This window comes from Diceros bicornis, chromosome 39 (assembly GCF_020826845.1).
Source record: "Diceros bicornis minor isolate mBicDic1 chromosome 39, mDicBic1.mat.cur, whole genome shotgun sequence".
NCBI lineage: Eukaryota > Metazoa > Chordata > Mammalia > Perissodactyla > Rhinocerotidae > Diceros > Diceros bicornis.
This window is the reverse complement of record NC_080778.1, coordinates 27,170,346-27,195,312: the sequence shown is the minus strand read 5'-3', so window position 1 is coordinate 27,195,312 and position 24,967 is coordinate 27,170,346. Positions and strand designations below refer to the sequence as shown.

At 44.5% G+C, this 24,967-nt stretch overlaps 1 protein-coding gene across 1 annotated transcript in view; it reads right to left on the bottom strand.

Annotated features, from left to right (window-relative positions):
* Positions 1–3,327: 3,327 nt before the first annotated feature.
* Positions 3,328–24,967, bottom strand: part of SASH1 (SAM and SH3 domain containing 1) — a 178,859-nt gene continuing 157,219 nt past the window's right edge. The window contains exons 14-20 of the mRNA XM_058534247.1: positions 24,159–24,328; positions 23,206–23,415; positions 22,274–22,424; positions 16,999–17,112; positions 9,716–10,836; positions 7,899–8,030; positions 3,328–6,762 (exon numbers count right to left, since the gene is read on the bottom strand). Coding sequence (XP_058390230.1) covers positions 6,499–6,762; positions 7,899–8,030; positions 9,716–10,836; positions 16,999–17,112; positions 22,274–22,424; positions 23,206–23,415; positions 24,159–24,328 — 2,162 coding nt within the window. The 3' untranslated portion in view covers positions 3,328–6,498. The remainder of the gene's footprint in view (positions 6,763–7,898; positions 8,031–9,715; positions 10,837–16,998; positions 17,113–22,273; positions 22,425–23,205; positions 23,416–24,158; positions 24,329–24,967) is intronic.

The following is a 24,967-nucleotide window of genomic DNA, read 5'->3' as shown; positions in this document are numbered from 1 at the left end:
CATTTTTATTACAGGAAGTGTGGTAGGAGCATCAAAAAGATGCTCTTGCACATAAAAATATGTTGCATTAGGATAAAAATGTGTGGAGGAAGTAGAATGGCTGTCTGATTTCAAGGAGAAAAGGAGAGTAAAATCTTTAAATTGTTCTTGTGTGCTTTCAACGGACCATGGGAAGTATCAAACCGCCGTGGTATTTATTTTCCACTGGAAGTATTTTTAAAGTAGTATCACAGTTTTATTTTAAAATGCAAATAGTTACAGTAAGTTGGAAATGTACGGTCTCATAACTATTTAAACCTATGAATCAGAAACTTTGGAGGACAACTTTGAAATGTGCCAGGGAGTCCTTAGTTTTTGAATATTATTTTGGGGGTACATGAGCAAAGATGTTAGATGGCCTTCGGCATAAGGAATCAAAGGAGAGGTTGATCAGTGTTGGAAAAGAGAGGAAGGTGTGGCCGCCTCAGTTGCCGGCTTCGTGGGCTCTGTCGGCACCGCCAACCCCTACATGCCTGCCTTTCAGCACCAGAGTGAGTTCCGGGGAAAGGCAGACAAAATGGCCTGGAATGGTCTGACATGGGCTGTGGTCGCTGCCTGGAGGGGGCTGGGGGACACCCCGACTAAAGGTTGCACCAGGATCCCTTGAAATGTGGGGGGTGCAGTTCTCCCAAAGGAAATGCAGTGTGATTCTCCACTAAAGGGGAATTGGGGCTAGCCTGGGAAGCATAGCACCTGCTTACTGCAAACATGTTCCAGGGGAAGCTACAGAGAAGTGAGGGAATAAATGATGGCTGGGATTAGACAGATGGAAGGACACTTCTTTTGTCCTGGGAGGAGCGAGGAGGAAAGACGGGGTGAGGACGATGGGGAGTTTGCAAGTGGACTGAAAGAAGGGCCAGGGAGGAGGTCCCATGGATGGTTTCCAGATTTTCTACTAAGTGGAGAGAGAGACAGTCCCCTCAGAGTGAGAGCCGGGGGGGTCAGGAGTTTGGGGACACAGGAGATGATGTTTTCTCAGTTGTCTTCTTGTGATTTCAAGACTTTGTGTTTTTAACAGAGTCTCATGCTCTCAGCACACGGGCACATGGTTATAATCCACATAAATATTGGCCTCTGCCTTTTTTCCCCCTGGACTGAGTCAGTCTTTGCCTGGCGCCCACAGCCCTTTGTACACGTCTCTCTTATGGCTCCAACCATACTCGTTACCCAAGTGTTAGGATAAATGGGGATGGGGGTCAATTCCAGTCAGACCAGTCTTCACTACCATCTTAACTATGGTGGCTCCCACACACGTATCCTGGGGTCCTTCCATGTTGGACTCAAACCTGGTGGGATTAGGACCTTCAGGTGTTTTTGTTAAAGTCTCTGAGAGGTGACATCGAAATTCTCTTTTCGGAGGGTTCTTCTCTGAGAAAGCGTGGTTAGGGCGCTGCATGGGGAATTGGAATGATGATGTCCCCGGTCCCCTGATGAACAGTCTAGTCTCACGTCTGAGGGAGCATCCATGCTCTCCACGCCTTCTCCCTGTCTGTCTGTCTCTCACTCTCTCAGACACTCACACACTCTCCAAGGAAGGACTGTGCACATTGTTTGCTCTGAGTGGGTCCTCATAGCTGAGTAAAGCAAGTCATCCTTCTAAGGACTCCAGAATGAGCTGTGTGGTTAAGAATGACTACCACCCTTCTCTTTTCTCCTTTCCCTTGTCAAATTCATGTTCTTTATAACTTCTAAGTGAATGCAACATAAGTATCCATATAGGAAGTGAGGTTACAAAAAATACCAAGAATCCAGTCAAGGTTTCTTAGGGATCACAAGAAAAAATTATCTTTTCACTGACACATGATACAACGTGGATGAACCTCAAAAACATTATGCTGAGTGAAAGAAGCCAGACACAAAAGACCACAGATTGTCTGGTTCCGTTTATGTGAAATGCACAAAACAGGCAAATCCATAGAGACAGAAAGTAGATTAAGGGTTGCTAGGGACCGGGGGAAGGGATATGGGAAGTGATTGCTAATGGGGACAGGGTCTCCTTTTGGGGTGATGGGAATGTTCTGGAACTAGATAGAGGTGATGGTTTAACAATATCGTGTACATACTAAATACCACTGAATCATTCGCTTGAAAATGGTTAATTTTGTCATGTAAATTTCACTTCAACTTTTAAAACAAAAATAAATAATAACAACAAACAAAAAAAGTATCTTCTTTGAACTATCAAATATTAGGAGTCAGCTCTAGATAAATGAGGTTTGAGGTTTATGGTTAGTTCTTTAAAATAATGCAGCATTTCAGATGAACCCCCGCTCTAAGAATACAAAATATCCCCATTTACAAAATGGATTGGGGAAGTGGGGAGTAAGACAATGATTTAAAAATAAAATCTATCATGATTAAGTTCCCTTTAATGAAATCCACCAGCGGATTTAAAATATTCTATCATCAAAATTTAAAATGCACATAACTTTAACACAGCACCTGCTAAGTGACAGGTATAAGGATATTCATAACAGCTTTTTTATAACAACAAAAGAATGTCCTTTTACAGAGTACTGGTTAGATAAATTATCTGCATAATAGAATACTATGCAGCCTTTAAGAGAATGGAAGGGTATTGACATGGGAATATCTCCAAGATATACTGAATTCAAAAGCAGGAGGAAGAAGTATAGAGAAAATTCTATCACTCCTGTATGGAAAAATACACGCAGTTATATTTGTAAATACAAAGAGCATTTCTGAAAAGATACGCAAACACTGGTTATAATCCTTACCTGTAGTGAGAGAAATTGGTGGCTGGGAGGCTATTTTGGCTTGTCTCAAGTGCATATATTACCTACTCAAAATTCTTGTATTACATACACACTCTCTTCTAACAAAAAAATGTTTTTATTTCAATTGTGGTACACCAATGTTGAAAAAGGATTTTTGTCAAGTTGATTAATTTCTAGAATATCCCAACTTAGATTTTTTTTTTCTCCCTCAGTGGAAGACTTGGGTTCTGTTACCACTTTCCTGCATAATGTTGGGCAAGTCAACCACCTCTGTGGACTCGGACTCTTCATTTGAAAATGATGGGCTTAGACTAGAGGGGACCTCCAAAAATCTCTTTCTGGTCTAAGATGCTATGGTTATATGATTTGATTATGCAATAAATTGGCAAAGAGAAATCTGAGCGCGTGTCAGATATTGAGTCTTGGTGATGTGGCAGAAGTAATTGCATGCAACTACTATTTTTACCATATATTTCATTCTTAAAGCACACTTTATAAATTCCCTTTCATTTCTACTCCATCTTTGAAATACCAAGTAACAACAAAAGAGGCATTTTCAACTGAAGAAATTTATTTACTTTTTTTTTCTAGGTACATAGATGACATAATTATAGACAAGTTTTGATACACAGGAAAACCCTTCTGTCTACCTTTTTGCTAAATGAATCATCACAATAATTTTTACAATTTTTAAAACAATACACAGCTTTCTTGGGCTGAAGCAATCGCAAGAACATATTGGTACTGGTATATTACAGATACTTACAATGTTTAAGAACAGCAATGGAGAAAAATAAGTTATTTAAATACTGATTTCATATACAGAAAGTGCAATGTTGTTAGTTGTTATATAACTTGCTTGACAGTTTCTTGTTTTCTCTATCAATTTAAAATCAAGATAACTTGGACTCAGGCTACTATATATTTTATTTTTTTCTGAAAATAATACAGTACACACAGGCAGCATTGACTTGGTGAATTGACTTCTTTTGCTGTAATTCTGAAAGCAAACTTTGCTATGTCAGAAACTGATTTCCAACAGACTAGTAATTTCCAATTTCACCTATACCCGGGTTCAGGACAGAGAAAAGGAAAGGCCTCTGACTAAGGAAAGGTCGTGAAATATCTACCTACTTCTTGGTTATCTGGGAATGTCAATAGTGGTTGGGGCTGGCTGCATTGCCTTGTAGACAGCTTCAAAGTAAAAATTACACACAACAGGTGTGCAGATACCTGAGCCAAACTGCCTTGCAGGTTTCTTTTGTGCTTTCCAAAGACAACAATTTTCACCATTCCTCGACATTCTGTGCCAAGTGCAACTGATTCAAACTGGTTGTTGCCGAAGCCTCCCACGTGTCTGACTTCCAGCATCCCGAGACAGCCCCGAACCATCTCAGTCAAATGTCACACAAACATTCAGGTTTTTCTAGGATCAACTAAAAGTTTAAAGCAAAAGAAGACCAAACAAATACTAAAAATAAAAACAAAAAAAAGATTAAAGAAAAGCACGATAAAGCAAAAACAACCCCAGACCCCTCGGATGAGGGAGACCTTCCCACGGAAAACTACTCATGGTCCCTGAATTTGCTTTTTCTACGAGAAGGCAACGATTCCCAAAGAAGACTGACAAAAATACGGTTTGGCATTCTCAAAACACTCAAACTCAGAAAATCCCCTTTTCTAAAGGTGCCACTGTTACCGAAATGAAAATCTTATAGTGAAAATGAACTAACGCTTGGAAATTCACAGAAGATTCCTCTTCTCCTCTGTTTCCTATTACACGACTCTGGGGTGGTCTTTCTGCTCAGCTTAAACCGTGGGCAGGGGCTCTCAGGATGTGATGCTGAGGGACCACAGAGGAGGACGAGCAGCCCAATTTACCGTACCCACCTTACCACAGCCCTCGAAACACGCGTCAGCGATGCAGTTATAGGAGAACCCTGCAGCCTCGTTACAGTCCAAAGGGGCTGCTATGCTCATAGGAATGTCAGAAGCTGAGATAACAAAAACGGGCTGTTTTTAAGAGTTCAATAGAAATTTGGCGGCTTCAGTTTTTTATTCTACATTGCCACAGCTTCTTCACATGGCATCTTGTAGAAGGTGAATATTATTGAAGAAACATATATTATCTTAAAAAATGCCTACCAACGCATGAAAAGATATATCACCTGAGAATATCCTTGTCCTCAGAAACGTGGATCCAGGTATATAAAGCAAACGCTAAAATGGCTTTGTAACTAATGAGATCTTTTTTTTTTTTTTCCTGAGGGAAATTATTTGTTTTAGTGAGTAGATGAAATAGTACAGAACTTTTAATCAAGGCTTTGTGTTCAAAGCATTTCTATTGTAAATGATCGTATCCAATGCTTAAAATAGTGCTCATGATAAGAATGAAAAGGAAAATCATTTTGTAAGCAATGGAATTCTTAATTGTTTAGTTATCTAAATTTCTGTTTGCTAGAAAATCACACACTAAAAGAGGAGAAAACATGCTGAAATCAGTTGGAAAACAATGGAAAATATACAACTCGTTAATGCATGGCTAATGTGGTTTGGCTCCAAATGAACCTTTATTTGAATTAAAAGGGTTATCTAAACAAGAAAAGAAGGAAAACAATATCTTAATTATAAAATTGGAAAAAAAAAACCTTTAAAACATTTTATAAACGACTTCCCTTTTTAAAAACGTCTTTCTGCAATATTCAACCTTACAATGACTTTTTGCAAAGGGGATCTGTTAGCCGACGACTGAATTTTTGGAATGGACACGGTCAAGATTCCCAGTCAATACCGCAGCACAGTGACCACCATGGAACTAATACTAAACTGATTAAAATGAAAGAAAGTGACTGTAAACACACACACACACACACACACACACACACACACACACGATATCTTTGTGAATTTCAGATAGCTTTTTACTGGATTTGTGGTTAGTTTAAAAACTGAAAGCCAACATGAAATTTGCCTGATAAACACCCCTACAAAATAAGCCATGTTAGAACGAGACAACTAGAAAAGCCCATTTTTGCTGAAAACATCCCAGATATGTTAGGTGGCAGTCTAAGCTAAAGATTTGGAATGATGGTTACAGGGCAGTGAACACTAGTTAGATAACTGCTTAAAAGCTTATATTAAGGCAAATAAAAGCTGATTGCTAGGAAGCAATTATTAAAATGTCTCTCATTTATCTAAAGGAGAATAGGACTTCTGTTTTCTCGTGCAGCCAGGGTTTCTTACTGTTGAACAAATGAGCATGGTCAATAGGGTACAAGAACTCCCTAGTCTGTTACTTTGGCCCAGCTAAAGCCCGTCTGGCCCCCAGGGATCCTGCAGGGTGACAGAAGGGTAAGGACATCGTGAGAAATGGGTCAGGCTGCCCCTCCCTCTGCTCCCAGCCCTCTCCCAGCGCATCACGACAGACTGGAGCCACAGCACTTGTGACAGGTTCGCTTCTTGGTTCTTTCATGTTCTGGAAATAAAAATAAGTGCTTGTCTTTTCTTTGGGGGTCAGAGAGAACCACACCAATTTCCTCGAGGGGGCTTTTCTGGAGAAGCGAGGGTCACTGGTCCCGTGCCAAGGTTTCACGCCGTTTGGCCACACACTGGGCCTTTCTCCTGGATCTGGTCTGCCTGTCCAGAGGAGGAGGAATTGCATCCGCATCGCAAGCACAGTGAAAGGGTGGCCCTTGTCCAGGCAGGTCCACTGTGGGTCTGGCTACATGGCCTCGGGGCCTGGTGGCAGTTTGAAGAGTCTGGCCGCGGACACAAGCTTGCTTATGTGTCTCTCCTCTGTGATGCCGGCCTCCTGAAGGCACGTGTGGGACAGAGAAGGCACTTGGCCCAGTGTGCTGAACCCCGCCTCAGTGAGGGTGCTGGTGTACATGGGCAGCCCGATGGAAACCAGCCAATCCGACATGGACGAGACGCACCCGGGAGAGAGGGGCTTCCTACAGATTTCCGTGAGTCCACCACTTGGGATCTGCACAAACAAAGACAGCAATTTTATAAAGACTCAATCTGTGCCATCAAGGGGTTCCTTCTTAGATGCCTATAAGGAACAGTACTTAAACATTACACTCCTAGACCATCAGAAAGCAATAATGCCACGAAATGTTAAAGACCACGCTTAGCATCAAGAATTCTCGCTCGGCTTCTCAAACGGGAGACAAATCCTCAAGGAAGTGTTTGAGGTTCTAGTAGGTACCTGGAATTAGATCTAACCCCAATTATGTGTCCAAGTCTCCAAACTCTAACCATTTACATGTCTAGCTATTTTGTCATGGTGATATGCTCTTCAATGAGTAAAGAGACAAACCTGTGAAGCAGTGTGAAAGTACGATATTCAACGGGTAGGGTTTTTATAAAGTAGATTTTCCACTGTATCTTCAGTGTACATTAACAACCATAAAATTAAACATTTAATCAATAGAGTTATAAAGAATTTAAAATACAATACTACCAAGTGTTGGCTAAGGCAGGAAAATGGACACATATACTTGACTTCTGGGCAGGTCAAGTGCTACACCTTTCAGAAAAGTAATTTACCAAAAATTTGCAAATCCTTCAGATTTTGTGCAGTCTTGATGAAGCAAATCCTCTTGAAGGAATATATCCTCCAAAATTACCCTTAGAAGTCTACAAATATTTATTGACAAGGATGCTCTTCACTAAATTATTTAACATGAAAAGTTGGACAAAATCTAAATGTTTCGACAACAGGGATTGGCTAAATGAGGCCACACTGACCCACTAGGACACTTTGAAATTTGATAATACAAAAGAATTTTTAGTAACAGAGAAATAGATTCATGATCTGAGAACTGAAAACAATTAGCTTTCAACACTATACATTTACTATTGTATATGTGCAGAGAAATGACGAGATGGATTTTTAAAAATTTTTCATAGTGCTGGGATTATGGATAATTTTCTTTCCAACACTGCATTTTTAAAACTTTGTAGACTACGTGTTCCTGATCCCCCAGGCGTCTGCTTGCTGTAGCTATAATGAAGCCTGGGCTACTTAGTGGCTGCCAGCACGCTCTTAATTAAGCTCTAGGCCTAAACAGACTTCAAAAAGCTAAGTGAGGGGGCCCCAAAGCGCTGACTACTCACCGCCATGCGGTGCTGCTTCCGAAGCAGCTTCACGCGGATCTGGTCCATGTGGGCGGCCACGTCCCTCTCGGGCTGGTCTAAGTCTTCTGCGTATCTCTGCACCAGGGCCTCAGGGATCCCACAGCGGCCATGCTGCGAGGAAGGATAGAAATGTGTCATCAAGCTTGCAAAGATCTTGCTCCTTCTCCAAAACAGCAAATATAAGGCAGGAGAAGACGTTTAGCTACTGGAAAATAACACCAAGTCTTCATTTGAAGTGAGTATTTTCTTTATCAACAGGATGGATGATTTAGAGGGAATCCTTTTACATCTTGATCTTTCAGGCGGTAATGAGCTCTAGGAAGATGTTTTGAAACATAATTAAAGCAGGACACAATCATCTTATATTTTTGGGGCCAATTCCCTCATCTCACTGTACGTTATCATTTTGCAAAATGTTACTGAAGACAGTCTCCTAAACTGCAGAGAAGGGTGGACTTCTGCTCTACAGACGGCCCACTGTTTGTGCCTCGTCTGTTAAGAGCTGTGCCACCATCCACCACAGAGTGCTCGCTAGCCAGCCCTGGTGGTCTGTGGTTAAGATTCAGCACTCTTTACTGCCGGGGCCTGGGGTTCGTTTCCTAGTCAGGGACCCACACCACCCATCTGTCGGTTGTCATACTGTGGTGGCTGCATGTTGCTGTGACGCTGAAAGATCTGCCACCAGTATTTCAGATACCAGCAGGGTCACCCATGGTGGACAGGTTTCAGCAGAGCTTCTAGACTAAGACAGACTAGGAGGAAGGACCTGGCCACTCACTTCTGAAAAAACTGGCCATGAAAACCCTATGAATAGCAGTGGAGGATTGTCTGGTACAGCACTGGAAGGTGAGAGGATGGCGCAAAAAGACCGGGCAGGGTTCTGCTCTGCTGTCCACAAGGTCGCCAGGAGTTGGAATCCATTCAAAGGCCCTAACTAACAACAAAAAGAGTCCTCACTACTTTCCATTCAAAGGGGTTTATTCACTAAATATCGAGGAGGAGGAGGATCGTATTGTAAGGCAATTGTAAGGCATTCATGGTCATAAGAATTTTATAACAAGGCCTCCCAGGAATGCACTATAACAAAGCACGTATTTCCATGAGTGGCGTACGGCTTCATCTACTACCATTTATTTGTCTTCAGTCCTTTTGGTATTGGTAGATCTACTCCTTTTTTCAAATGAGAAATGAGTTTCCATTATAGATCTCAATGTTTTTGGTACAATGGGATTTTTATACCATCTTCCCCCCATTACCTATACAGATAATTGTACAATACAATTATTACGTCTGAATAGGGTCCTACCATTTTCAAAGTATGTTCGCATTTATTTTATTTGCTCCTAATAATACCTCTAAGAGGTAGTTACGGAGGATATTATTAATTCTATTTTACATATTAGACAATGAAATGGGGATCTGTTAATATCTAAAAACATCCAGGCAGAGTTAAGACATGGAAACTGGAACTCAGGCCTGTCCTGTCTACTCAACCATCCTTTCAGGACCCAGTTCTAGCACTGATCGTTCTCCCTGCAAAGTACAGCCGCAAAAATTAAAAGCAAACAAAGAAAAGAAAAGAAAACTCTGAGGCTGTATTTGCATTCAACGTGCACACGTGTTCCCCATGGTCCCAGTGCCCGCAGCAGAGGCCCCGCCGCGGGTCACCTGCAACCTCACTGTCAGAACGGCCTCCGCCACCGGGCTGGCCTCCCGGGGCAGCTGCGGTCTTCCTCTCCCCTGGCTGCCTGGTTTACACAGCAGGGGCCTGGGAAGCGGGCCAGGGCCTTCGGTACCTTATCAGAATACGGCTCCTCGGTGAGATCGATGCCTTCGTTTCGCAGCTTGTCTTCGGTGAGCATTTCCAGATCGACTCCCCGAGAACAGGAGATCTTCCTGGACAGAGCCGGGCCCAGCTTCACGCCGTGCTCCTGGAGGCTCGTGCTCTCCGGGAGCTCTGAGAGCCAGGGCGGCGGCCTCGCACTCGGGGGGCTGCCAGGCTCCTGCCCTGGGGCAGGCCTAGAAGCCCGAGGGGAGTGACAGTCGCTGGGGCCGCTGGGGCCGCCCTTTTTCAGCGGCAGGCATGGAGCCTCGGGGCCAGGAGGGACAGGGTGGGGGCCGTTGGCGAGGCGCTCTCTGCTCTTCTTGGCAGGAACAGGTGGAGGCTGTGCGGGATTTCTCACCTGTGTCCTTGTCTCAGGGCCCCTCTGCTCAGCACCTGCGCCCTCCTTGGTGCCCGGGGTGTGACAGCTCCCTTCAAACTCCAGTCCCTTTCTGTGACCCTCAAGAAGCGTCCTTGATAAACTGTTTTTAACCCCGGGAGGGTGAGCATCACAGCTTTTGGGCAAGCACGGAGGAGGCGATGTGGCACGTGAAGAGGCTGCTACGGAGCCCTCTAGTTTCTTAGTAGTCACTTTCTGAGGTTCAGAAAATCTCTTGCTTTGGGTCAGCAGCAATGCATTGTCCACAGCAGAGTCTCGTTCAGGGCTGGGAACCTTTGTGATGGAGGAGGTTGTCTTTTGTGGCACTTCCGGTGCAATCTGAGGGCAGGGTTCTGTCACCTCGCCAGGCACGTCTCTGTCAGCATCAGGCTCTCCCTGCAGGTCATCCAGTGAATGGGATCGGGGCCAGGTCTCCACGGTCTGGGGGCCCTCCAGGGTCTCAAAGCTCCGACAGATGGAAACAGGGAGGCTTCTCCGGTTTTTATTCAAAGCCGTCACACAAGGCTGGTCACAGCGCTTGGAAGGGTGGGGGGTGAGACCACTGCCCAGCCTGCCGTCCTCTCGCTGCTTCAGGGCGTCCACTGACTTCACTAGAGGCAAGGTTGGGTAGTTGCCCAGCTGATTCCTGCTGAAAGACTTCAAGCTGGACTCGGTTGATGACTTGGCAGAGAGAAGGCCGGTTTTCCGAGTCTTGCCTGTGAGACAAGGAACTATTTTACAATCACATCTTAAAAAGCAAATCAATCAAATTGACGTATAAAGGTGTGCTGACATAATTGAAACCTCCAACTCCTATATCCCATTGTTGACTTATACTAAGGACATAAAATTGCCACTTATGACCATGAGTGATAGAGGGTTATTACGGTCCATTTTTAGTTTTAGAAAGAATTCTTAGTCTTATTAAAGGACTCGTGGACACCGAAATTAATTGAGTTATGTGGAAAAGAAATATGCTGTGTTAGGTAGTAAAATAAATCTAGGCCTAATGTCTGTTCCTAGATGCAGTAAGTGTGGAATAAGGTTGATCATCCATACCCCATTTAGAAACCACACTGATTTCTGTTTCGTGAGCACAATTTCCTAATGTCATGGTTGAACAGGGGAGGGGGACTGAATTTCGGGACAGGTTCTAGAAATGGTGCCCCCTAAGGTTCACTGGTGACCAGGGAATTCTCCAATTACACCTTCCTCCAAGCCCCTCCTCCTCTTCGTGGTTTGTCCATGTGTGAAATAAATCCATCCTAGAAACAGTCCACCAACCTTGGTATAAATAAGTAAACAAGCTTAAGTGAGCATTTTGCCTGAGACAATCTACAAAATACTGATATGGTTCTAATTCCCAGTAAGCAAAAGCCCTGATTAAAATAAACCACCTGTCAGACTGATGATTGAACCATCAATCAGACATAATCCACTTATTTGAAAACTGTTGATTGGTCTTAATTGGTTGACAACCTTTACTGAGCATTTACTATCTATGGGGTCACGCACTGTGCTAAATGCTCAGCTTTCACCAACACTTTCAACACACATACACACTGTGATCAACTGTCCTTCGTCACATTTCTGGTAAATACCACGTTTGCTGTGTGCTGTGACGCTGGGCTCGGGGGACTACTCCAGATGATGAAGCATAGGAGCCAAATGATCCTTGCCCTCAAGGCTTATGGAAAAAGATAAAAATCTTAAACCCACATTAGGTTTGGAAGGTGCAAAGAGATGGCTGGCTCTAATCTCTGGAAAGCCACCATCCTGTAACTGAAGGTTTTCTTTCTAGTCTACTGTTTCAGTAAACATTTCTAATAAATACTTTAATGTAGAATTTTGACATCTCCCTGTTAAGCGAGCTCACCCTGCAATATATGAGCAGCAAGGAGAAATCAGGTGGTGGATGATTTGGTTGGTAGGGAGAGAAGGGGTGTGGATGGTGCCCACTCTAAGAAGAAAATGGAGACTTTTGGGTAAATGAAAGACATTCTCTGATAAAATCTCTACGTGTATGCTGTATAAATGGAGGGAAAGGAACAAAAAGGTAAAGCACGAGGCACTGTGACATCATCACAGGTGGTTTGGCCATTACTAGCAGAGAGAAAGCCAGATTCCTTCCATGATTTCACAGCTTTCTCTACCCTCGCTCTAATTTCAAACTGATAATATTAAATGTATCATGTCGAGAATAATTCCAGACACGAAGACTGATGGATAAGAACAGTAGCTTCCTCAAATCAGACTTTTTGTTAATGATCCCATCTTTTTCGATAAGACACAAACCAACACGTGAAGTATTTTGCAACTAGCAAAGCAGAGTCATGGTCAAATAATGACGTCTTCCCGTGTGAATAACGTGAGGCCTCAGACCCCAGCCACTCGTACGTTAGCAACAAGCCAGGCTGACATTATGAGGCCTGGGCCTATTATTTCATTGTTACGAGGAGATCATTAGCCCAGTGTTACTACTGAATATACTGACAATGGTCCCACTTTTCAGTAATAGAAAAATCATCACAGATAAAATGGGATATATCCAGATAAAAGGGAAATACTACCTAAGAAAGTATATCACCTTAAACTTAAAGTTTAAAAATCAGTTAAAATGGAAAATTCTTAAAACCTCTTTGGTATCAACTTCAGAAATATTGCTTTCCTTCTTTTTAACTCTTAATATAAACTACACATATAAATTCCGTGTTCACATCCTGCTTATGTTGGAAAGATGCCCGAATTCACCTTGAGGCGAAAGGATGGGGTTCTTTAGCTTCTTTAATCTAGTCCTGAGCAGGCACCCCTGAATTCTCTTGAGCATTAAAAAGTCTGCCAGTGATATCCACAAAATCCTTACCAATCCAGAGCAGTCTGGAGGAGAATTAATTTACTGAAAATGTCTGGATATGGAAAGGTTATTAGCAGAAAGGAAAAACCTCCAGGACCTACACGAGGATTCTGATGCTCACTGGAACCGAGGAGTCCTGTGCTGCCGGTGGGTTTTGTGTCCCATCTTGACCGAGGCTCTGCTAACACTGGGATCTGGGGAGAACCGTGAGCTTCCCAAACTGATACAATACTTTAAGTGGCAGGGCTCATGGGTCAAATTTTGAGGTCCCCAAAATGCTCATCAGAATCAGAGTTCGAGTGAGCAGAGCAAGGTGCCCACGGGCACAGGTGGAGGAGGCGGTGGCTCTCAGAGACACGCATGCTCAGCTGGTACCCGAGATTGGGCACTGCCTTCCGTCTGCACCCTCCTCGCTCGCCTGCGTCCCTCCAGGCCCGGTTTTGGGGCCCACGACGGCTCTCAAGCTATTTTTCAATCACGATCTACAGTAAGAAAGACATTGACCTTCACATCCACGACACACGTGCACACAGAGACACACAGACACGACTGAAACAAAGGTCACAAGTCACAACATCAATCTTACCTTTGGAATGCACCCTGATTTTTCCTACTCTATGTTAGAAAACTGCTGTTCAGGACCCTGTAAACTGATTTCACAACCCACTCAAGAATTGCAACCTAGAGCTTACAAAGCTTGGCTTTAACAGGCGCTCAACACCTATTTCAACACGTGGGCTCCTCGACGGGGTTCCAATGGCAGCTAAAAACTCAACGCTGGCGTTTTTCATGACGGTCTTCAAGTGAATGACAGATTTAGGGGAACCTTTTACTACGGTTTCCAATCTTGCTATAATGAGAGTTTGGGGTCACAACAGGAAACCACAGAGCCCCCTGTGGTAGCACTGAGTGCACTTCACCCTTCCACTTAAGACTCATCTTCTGTTTGAGACCGGAAGCTTCTGGAAATTTCCTAGTGACGGCTTCCAGACTGCCAGGACAGGGAGGCCGCAAGACGTGTGGCCCTCAAATCGCCTCTCCCTCAGCAACTGCTTTCTACTCAGGCCGCATGGCTGAGGCGGTTAAGACACCACTGCTTTGTGACCCTGATGGATGCTCCACCTGGTAAACTGTTTTCCCAGTGGACCTAACAGTTCCCAGCACTCAAATGCTGGTTTTCACTGCATAAAGAAAAGGACATAGGAGACACACAATTTAGGTTTTACAGCTGCAGGTATTTCAGAGGGAATTTATTCCCCTCACATAGCAGTCAGAAGAAGAGATAGTGAGGCTAACTATATAGACTGGAAGGGTGAAGAGGTCAGAAAGGAAAAGATTATCACTGAGTTCATACGGTAATAGAATTGTTGTTTTTCAGAAAATTGTATTTTGAAATCAGAAATTTTCAAAGCAGGAGTGTCCTTTTTTTTTTTTTTTTTTTTTTGGTGAGGAAGATTAGCCCCGAGCTAACATCTGTTGCCAACCCTCCTCTTTTTGCTGAGGAAGACTGGCCCTGGGCTAACATCTGTGCCCATCTTCCTCCACTTTATACGGGACGCCACCACAGCATGGCTTGACAAGCGGTGCATGGGTCCGCGCCCAGGATCCGAACCTGCAAACCCCGGGCCACCAAAGCGGAGCACACGCACTTAACCGCTATGCCACCAGGTTGGCCCCAGGGGTGTCCTTCTTAATGAAGCTTCATTTATAAAACAGATCAAAGATGAAGTGTGGGGGTGCCTCAAGGTCAAGCCCAGGCAGGGCCCCACCCCCTCCGTGGCCACCATCCCTCACACCACCCAGGCCCCCCACGACCCCTAGGACACGCAGGGCTCCCCAGATCGAAGTTAAAACCCAGGGCTCTAGGCAGCATGATCTCCTGAGGCAGAAGCTATGAAGTGCGTAAGAAGCACTGGCTCCTTTAAACACATCTTGCATTTATTTCTCCATTAAATGAAAATACTTTCCTAGTGAGAACTAGGACAGAATCACGCAGCTTGAATTAATATTTGAATAGACAAAAGTGGGGAGGTACTATGTTCTTAACTGTCAAGTGGACAAAGCAGAAAAGATGCAAAAAAAAAAAAAGAGCCAAATCTATTTTCAAAACATCTTGCTTTTAAAGGGCTTTTAGTTGGTTTGAAATCCGGACTTCCCGCAATTTCATGGCTTTGTTGTATACTTTTACGCTGCTTTTCAGAGTGAAATTTATGGTTGATCCTGTTGTTCCAAAATCTGCTTATGGAATGTCTTCTCTGTGCATGTAACTACGGAGGATATATTTTAAGTAAACCACTGATTCAAACTGAGTTCATCATCTGCAGTGGATATGGGACTCAACACTCCAACTAAGGGCAAAAACACATATTCTCCAATAACTTCCAGTAACTAGACCATGGGAAGGGCTGGCCAATGATGTGAAGTTTGGGGACCATAACTCTGAGCCCCAGTCATGCCCTTTGAGGGAGAAGGAAGGAAATACCATATTATATGCGGGTAGTTATGTTCTGTCTAGCTGTTCTGAAGTTCTGAGATTTTTTTAAAACAAAAATGTAATATTTTAAGATTTAATCATATACCCTTTATTTATTCAGAGATCTAGCTCCCACAAAAATGAGGCGATGGCTATTTGGATAAAGTCAGTCTTTTCACTTTCTTTTAATAGGAATTTAGATATTTTCATACTGTCATTTTTGATGATAGACCACGGCCCGAATCTATCTTCTCAACGAAGGAGTCATTCTGCAACTATGACGCCCAAGCTTACAAGCATGCTGCCTCTCTGGGCAGTGTCCGGACACTGAGGACTGCCCCTGCTCAGGCCTACTGTCTACAAAAAAAAAAAAACTGAGCTGAGGGATGATGATGATACCAAAGGAACTGAACCTTCCTGCCCTGGCTGTGCATCATATTCTCAGAGGGGCTCCTCAAAATCCTCCTCACATGGAAATGAGAGACGCATGAATGACAGTCCCAAACACTGGGATAGTCTTGCTCCTCAGAATAAACAAACAAATCAATGGGCAACGAGGTCTTCGATGGTAGGTGTTGCCTTTTCCCTTGTTTAAAAGTAAGTCCATTTATTTTAATCTAATCCACGGCTTCTGAAGGTACTTATAACAAATAGAAACTAAGTCCTTCCTCAAAGTTCAGCTAAGCCCAGATGGCCCTGGCTGATGCATGACGACATTAAGTAGTTAGAGCACGGACTTGAAAACGCTTATGGTATTGAAAAATACGATCTGAAATACTGTCGACCATTGACCGGGAGCCTGTTAGGAGTCAGAGCGGTGCCCGGGAGAAACACCATCTAAAGGAAAAGAACGAGGGCTTCAGTTACTATCTCATCTCTCTGAGCCCGAGTGGCCTCATCCATCAAATATGCATGACAGTGTTTGCAGGATAATTAGTAATTGCATACACAGGCACCTAGCCCACCGCCCAGTTCATAGTCAGCTAGGTATTAATAATATATTACTTTGTTTAATCCTTAGAATAATCTATAAAAGAGAAACTCCCATAGTACTATTTCAGAGGTAAGGGGGCTCAGAGACATGAAGTAATTTGACCCAAGTCTTCAGGTATGCCCTATTCAGATTCAAACCCAGGTGTCCTCACTTTGTCCACATTGTCCACAGCTCTTGCCATGATCCACCCGGGGGGCTAAGACTCTTAGAGCTTCAGGACCACAGAAGGTTTAGAGTCCCCTGCTCCAACAGACAAGTTTGGTCTTAACGCTCCATTTACGTGCTAAGTGGGATGGAGAACAACTGATGAGAAGACCACTGCGCACTCATTTCTCAAAAACACCAGTTGCCTAGGTTCTTGAGAGATGGTCATCATTCCTAACGATCTTAATTAAGCACCAATACTCCTGGAAAAATTCCTCTCCCTAGTGCTAGTATTCCCCAAAGCAATGGCTCAGGGGGAGGAAACATGGTCATTAGCCAAAGCACAGGTGTCCAGAAACGGCCCAGTGACTCGCATATTAAGATGCTTTCATGGTGGTCTACGCCTACATTACCATTTTCCAGGTTCTCACTGCTCTCGTAGCACCCTGAGTCCCGCGGAGAGCATCCGCTCAGGCCCTGGCTGTCAACCAGCAGCTTCTCCTGGGATCCGGACTGGTCGCTGTTACCTGAAGAAGGTGGACACACAGCACGGAACCATCAGGGAAATGAAGAGCAGAGGTTTCCAAGTCAACCAAATCCTGATTTCATCCTCGTTTATCACCATACATTTCTAAGCCTTGGACTTTTGGAAGACAACGAATTATTTTCAAGTAAATGAGATAAAAATGAATGCATGAGATCATAAAACATTTTTCTCTTCAAATTAAGCACCACATAAAGATAAATTTGGAAAAAGAACACATAGTTGGAATATGTCAATGCCTTTTAAGTTACCAAGAGGATGACTCTGGCCGCAGGCCAACCAGGGACAGGGGAAATTCAGAGCATTGTGTCAATGGGGGAGAAGAGCAGTCATAGTCCTCTCTGAGGGATGGTGCCATGGAAGGGAAGCAAAGAGTGAATCAATGCCCTTTTCACAAGGAGATATTAGGTCGTACTCTTCTTAGAAAGCTATAAGACTTGTGTTTCAAGTTACTTGCTAAAAGCTTTCCAAATTTGGGAGCTAATAGAGAAGCGTCAAATGAAATATCAAATTTTATTAGCATTTAGAAGCATTCTTAGCCCTTGGTGACACACGCTGCCTCTTGTATTATTTCATCGGGAGGAAGGCTGGCACAAGGGGACACAGACTCGTAAACCCACGAGGGGCCAGGGCAAATCCTTTTGTTTTTGTTGTTTGGAATGTGTTAGCAGGTTTTCTTCCCTTTTTGCCTCCTCCCTTTGTCTTGGGTCAGCATTTCTAGTCCCTGCACACAGAGGGAACACATGGAAAGCTCAGGAAGCCCTAACTTGGACACTAAATAATGAATACTCTTGGGGCTGGCCCAGTGGCGCAGCAGTTAAGTGCGTGCGCTCTGCTTGGGTGGCCCAGGGCTCATGGGTTCAGATCCCAGGCATTGACATAGGCACCGCTTATCAAGCCATGCTTGATGGTCACTTTATATGGGCGGTGTCCCATATAAAGTAGAGGAAGATGGGCATGGATGTTAGCCCAGGGCCAATCTTCCTCAGCAAAAAAAGAGGAGGATTGGCAACAGGTGTTGGCTCAGGGCTAATCTTCCTGAATACTCTTAAGTTGATGACTAAAAGTGAAAGATCCTCATTCTAAGGAAACCTTTTGAAGAGAACATCAATGTTAAACCAAAGTCTGCCTGGAGTAAGCCACGTAGAAAAAACCACACGGGCCTTCACCACCCAGCAGTGTCACTCTGCATGTCCCGCAGAGGGCACGTGTGGTCCTACATGGGATCGTGTTGACATGAAGAACATCTTTGTGTTATTATGCAGAGTAAGTGCCTGGTCACATGAAATGGAAACCAAGAAAACATTTTCTCCATAAAATAACTAGATGCATGATGAATGGCTTTAATTTCTTTTCCTTTCTCTTCACTTCCCCTCCCTCCACCATATACACACACACACAAAAAAAATCAATAAACTAGAAATCTGATGCCTCTTCTCAGGTCATTAAAAAAAAAACTGCAGGAAGGCACAGGGCTGCCATTCCACATACGCCCCAGGTGTTCCTACTGTCACTCGCCACGTCCTGTTTGCATTTCTCACGTGGAAAGCATTTCATAACAGAAATCGTGGCAGAGTAAGTTCTTAAATTAGAACCCCAAATTAACCAGTGCTATTTTTAAGATGATTAATGAAAAAACTAACTAGTTACAAACACAAGAGCAAATCCTTCCCCCTCCCCCGCACAAACAGTGGAACATTCTAGAATGATGTCCTCATTGTGTGGAAGAGTTTGCGGATTTGGAGTGGCCTTTGTTCTAGCCTAGCATGTTATTTAGGAAAATGATACTTATAAAATGAGGGCTTTGAGCTATCAATTACAACCCAGGAGGAGGAATCAGTGTGGCTTGTCCTTGGCGAGACGGTTCAGCGTACCACTGCGTACCACTGCGGCCAAAACAGCCTCCAAAGTGCTGACCAACGAGAATGAAAGAGAAAACCTGTCCCCTGCCCCTGCATGAAAATGCAGACCATGTCTGCATCTTTGGGGATGCTACTCTCATCAGACACAGCAGGGTACCTGAAGTTGTCACAGGGAGAGAAGGGGTCTCTCGAGTTGCATGAAAACCGCAGTTCAATTTACAAAATCATTAGCCATGTGTCGAGAGGCTAGAGTCACTTTCTTCCCAGAAAATCCTATCAGCAGCTACTAAGCAAGAACCCAACTATCAAGTTTAGCAAGATTCCCTAAAACAAAAGCCAGTGTTTCCTAAGTTGTTCTCCCTCATTAGGGGGGATGAAGAGGTGGGATACCCTTAGATGGGCTGCAGCTTCAAGGCCATAGCCCTTCCCTGCACTTATTAGCATGAATGCCAAGGTACAAACGACAAGAAGGAAGGCAAGCTAGAACCATGAAAATCCTCACAGTCAAATAAGAGTGGAGGACTGCGTTGCGGGGCTGAAACCCCATTTGGGCATGACCTGAACTTGGGCCTGAAGGGACTTTGCTTGGGATAAAGCTCTCCCCTACCCCCATGTCCATACACACACACACACACACACACACACAAACGGAGGAAGAACATGCTAAGACATTGATGAGATATCCAAACACCAAAAGGTGCTTGTGTGTGAGGACAGACACCACCTTCTGGAGAGCAGTTACTTCAGGAAGGAAGAAGGGAAAGGAACACGAGTTTTGGAGAGCAGGTCTTTCAATGGGCTTCTAACATTTATTTCTTCAAAAAATAGAGATTGAAGCAAATATGGCAAAATATTAACTTTAGTTATATGGAAGTATCTTGCCCAGCCAAGGGTTAATTACTTCTCAGAGCTCACGAGGAGCGTTTTCTTATTGAATAGGTTGGTTAATGAATAGGTGAAATTCATCAGCTCCTGTTAAAGAAGAACGAAACATCTGAAGTGAATGGGTAGAGCAGAGAATTCTGTATTGTGAATTCCCAGCCTAAAAGATAGCTCCTCTTTACAGCCCATGAACAGAGTTCAGTGAGTTCACAGCTTTTATGTAGTCTATTTGAATACACTGTATCCTTTGCTCCATTAACCCAGTCTTATCAGAAGTGGACATGTGGATTTGTTTTATTTTTCTCTGTACTTCTCTGCGTATTTGAAATGACTGCTGATTAAAATTCTTATAAAAATTATTTTCTGAAAAGAGAGCTTTCATTTGGCAGCCCTGGGACAGTGGGTTTGGGATCAGCATAATTAACTGCTCTCAGACAATTAGAGTCTTTCCCAAATGGAACCCTGTGTGCAGGCTGGCATTGCCCGTGCACGCATGCAGTGAGAGGCTGCCGAGGTCTGACCGCCAAGCCGTGCTGCAGATGTGCCTCTCGCTCTCGTGGGAGGCTGAGCTACAAAGTTTACAAGATCTCCAAGATCTCAATAGATCTCTGGATCTGTCTAGTGTACAGAAATTGAGTTTGACAGAAATCTGTTGTATTCCCGTGTTACCAGTTACTTAGAGAGAGTACTTTTCAAACCCAATGAATTTAACTGCCCTTAATGTGAAATTTTATAATCCTAGAATAAGTCTGGACCCAGGCTCTCGGCACTAATTGGCACCCCTGAGCCCTCGAAGCGCTTGTTTTAGAACCAATGAAAGGAAGCACTGCTTCATGTATTAGGGATGTTCTAAACAGTGGCACAGCATAGGTTCGAAATGGGATTTATGAAGAAGCCAAGAGCTCTCCTTAGACTTCTGAGTGAGCATCACGATGGGCAAAGATTCCCTCCGACAAAATATCTCTGGTGCAAATTGCAGGACGTGGTCCCAGGGGGACAGAGGTGACCCAGTGTGCACGGCAGAGACTCAGCACAGATCCGGCCTCAGACCCACTAGTAAGCTTTGCTCCTCCTATGTTCTGAATGCAGAAGGAAACGTAATGGAGAGGGTGTATAAACCAGCTGTTCTCAGTGGCTGAGTAAGAGCGAATGAGCTCTTTCATAGAGCAGATGTGGTCCGGGAGACTAGATGATTTAACACTAATTGATATTAATATAGCTGGGTGGCCACACCAGGCACTGGGCCAGGCTCTTTACACATAACCTGGCCATAGATCCCCAAGGTGTCTTTGTGGGGACTCCAATACTAAAGAGACCTGGTATTAAAGTGATATTAACTACGAAACACAACTCCTCTGAATCTATCCCTGAAGGCAGTGTGTTTACCTAGGGCTCATCTATTTGATGGCATGTGGTGTTCTATGTTATCAGTTAATTTAGAGGGAGTATCTGTTAAGCAGAAGTGAATTTCACTGTACTGAGACACTTGCTTCCATGTCTCTTGGGCCTGATACACTCAATAATGTACAATTTTTTTTCCACCATTAACCATGGTTTTGGTGTGTCTTTTAGCAATAGAAATGCTATTAGCTACTGATATCCTTGAAGCAGAGCCCTTGAAAGAAAATGCATTTGAATTCAATAACTGGAAAGGATAGTCTCGTCATGATGAATAATTTCAGGAATATTTTCCATGTCAGACTGAAGAATAAAGGGCAAGATAAGACTGGGTTAATGGAGCAAAGGATACAGTGTATTCAAACAGACTACATAAAAGCTGTGAGCTCACTGAATTCTGTTCATGGGCTGTAAAGAGGAGCTATCTTTTCGGCTGGGAATTCGCAATACAGAATTCTCTGCTCTAGCTATTCACTTCAGATGTTTCCTTCTTCTTTACCAGAAGCTGATGAATTTCACCTGTTCATTAACCAACCTATTCAATAAGAAAACAGGCCTCCTGTGCTCTGAGAAGGAATGAACTCTTGGCTGGGCAAGATACTCCCAGTTTGTCGGTTACTTTTGTGCCCAGGTGTCCTAATGACCTGCTGCAGGCTGCACATCCCAACAAGACCGAAGGTGGGACTGTGTGTCTTAAGAAAACTGCAATTCAAACTCTGGTGCAGCACTATCCTCAGCTATTACCCAGAAACACAGCAGCAAAGGGATCGGCAGGCAGTAAGGTTTTCTTTTGCTCCCATGTTAACAGGAAGGTCTGCACTGGGAGTTTATATGACTTTGTGCTCTTTGACGTAATACAAAATCGACCCTGGCTTTGGAAAGAGTAGGACCAACGAGTGACTGCAGGGACCTAAGCAGATGCTGGCAGCTTCGCGGAGGCACTGGTGACCTAAGAACGTGGCTGATCTAACAATGAACACTCATGGGCTGGGAGAGACTTACTGTCATATTCCTGAAGCAGCTCCACCGCTGTCAAGAGAACAGCTCTGTGTTCCGGGTCCCTGATGTTTAACTCATCCAAGTCCTCTTCCTCCAGGAGCTTAAAGGTGTCCAAATCTTCATAGCCATTGAACAGGAAAGTGGGCATGTGCTCCTGGGAGGGAGAGAAGCTTGTCAGCAGGGCCAGCCATGTGATACATGATGGACAACCAGCCTCCAACCTCTAAAAAGTCATTTTCCACAGTCATTTTTATGCTATTGAAAGATCAGTATCACTTGTAACCTACTCTGTACCCTCCAGTCCTACAACTTAGCAGGCAGGCAGGGCGTTCCATTAATCATGGGTTAAGAAGATGGACACTGCAGGCTGGGACAGACTCCACTGGCTTGCATGTTAATTGTGCCCTTGCTTGGAGCTGATGCCTTTAATGCCACAGGGCGTACAGTGGAGGAGATTGTTCTTTCATTTACAGAGCTCTTGAAATCCAACTCAGAAAGGCCCGTGACTTCTCAGGAGTAAGAAGGTTTTTGCAAGGAGGAAACAGACCTACGTCTGCAACCCCACTCCACTAGATGCTGGGAATAACGGTGGAGAGAGACAGGAGGGCAGAGCCTCATGGCCTCCATGGAGCCGAGTGAGCATGGCGCCCTTCCTGGTAGTACCTCGAAGCTCACAGCTCTTTGAAAGCTGCTCTTGGGGTGAGAAGCCAATTTTGACCAGGGACTTTTGCTATTATCCACAGCAGAGGTAAACAGGAGCCTTAGAACATGGGGAACTACTTTGGTAGAATGATGGATACTCGTTACAGTAATGGGCCGCCTTGTTGGACCACATAAACCAACCCCTACCCTTTCCTGAAAGTGCCCTCGCTTGCTTAGTTTAGAAGGAGCAGGCAACGTGGAGTAACGTGTGACCAGAACAGGACGGAACTGACTTTCAGGTTAATCCGATCAAGGAGGTCCTCCACGGACTTGGGCTGGGGTGGTCTTCCCTTTCTCCTCCTCCTGGTGGGGCGCTTTGGCTTCTCCTCCTCCTCGTTTAGCACATCCACGTAGATGAACTTGAATGTGCCCACCTTGTTGTTCAAGAGGCCCATCCAGGTGCCCATGGGCGGTTTGCTGATGATATCGATGATGTCTCCTTTCTGTGGCCCAGGAAACAAAAGTCTTTCCATTAGGCACATTTCTACGCATGAAGCATGAATCAATCAGATGTGTTAATCACGCAGACATGAAAACACTAATAAGGCCAGAATCAGGGTCACACAAGTCACCTTATACGATTGGGAGTTTGGCAGAGGGCCAGACAGAGCGCTTCTAACTACGCTGGAGTCCACACAGGCCCAAGGTGGTACCCCCCGCCTCCTGCACCACAGGATGAAGTGCGCTTATAATGTCTCCCAGTGCTCAGGGCGAGGTGGGCACTGGCTCTCTGAATGCCTTGCCATCATCCAGTTGATGACGATGCTCCTACTTCTTAGAGAAAGAATTTCCCACCAATCAAATGCCAGCGGCAATCCCTGTCCTCTAACTGCTTCATACATCTTGTGGAACTCCATCTGTCCCATATAAATATCACTGATCACACAGAGAAGGCAGTAAGGTTTCTTCAGCTGGAGAAAGCACAGAAACTGGAGGGTAGAGGGCAACAGGAATTCTAGAGGGAAGCTGAGGTCAGAGGTCAGGGCCAGGGGGATGAGGTGGTGACCAAAGAGGATTAACACAAGACCCGCCTCTGTCCCAAATGCTGGCTGGTTCTCTGTTACCAAGACTCTGTAACCAAGACACTGGGCAGTAGGCACCATAAATAGCCCAGCATTCAACGGCAAGGACAAGATCACCTCTTAAAGAAACAAAGAGCCCAGGTGTGGGCCAGGCAGAGACACACCTTGAGTTTGAGCGAGTCTGTGTCATAGGGACTGGGCGTGAAGTCAGTGTGCACCCTGGCACGCCCGCAGAAGGGGCCCCGGTAGGGGGGCTCCTCGTCATCACCGTCTTCTGACTTGACACTCTCCCGGTTGCTGGTCGAGGAGTCGGTGGTGCTTACAGTTTGACCACCTGTAGAGGAAAAACAGAACAAGGGTAAATACACATTTTCCGCACAGCAAAGCTCAAAGGCATTGAAGGTATCAAAGATTAGGAACCCAAGGGCAGAGACGGGGAGTCTTGAGCCACAACCACGTCAGGACCAGAGCAAGGCCCAGTTACGAGCCCAAGGAGGATCTGAGTTTTCTGATTGTTATCCCTCATTAGGCCCCTAACTGGACAGGGGACTCCAGCAAGTATCTTTAGGACCCAGGAATCCAGGTGACACAGAGACTCCCTAACAGAGGACACCGCCAGCTTTAATACTCATGACCTCAGGCACATCATTTTTACTCCATCTTACAGAGGAGGAAACAAACTCAGAGAGGTCAGGCAACTTTCTCAAGGCTAAATGCTTTTAAAGTGGTGGATTTACACCTGGTCTCTTGCCCCAGACCATTCGGTCGTCACCACCATTGGTCCAGGAGTGGTTGAACAGCATTTGTCATCAGTGACATTTATAATTCTCCTCTCTCCCCTCATCTCTTATTTTGTTGGTCATCTTCACGGCCTTGAAGACGTGACTTATTCCCCTCCATCCTCCAGATCCTTCCTCTGAGATGCTTTCTCTATCTTCTCTGATCAAAATCCATCACGCCCTCTTTTGTGCCA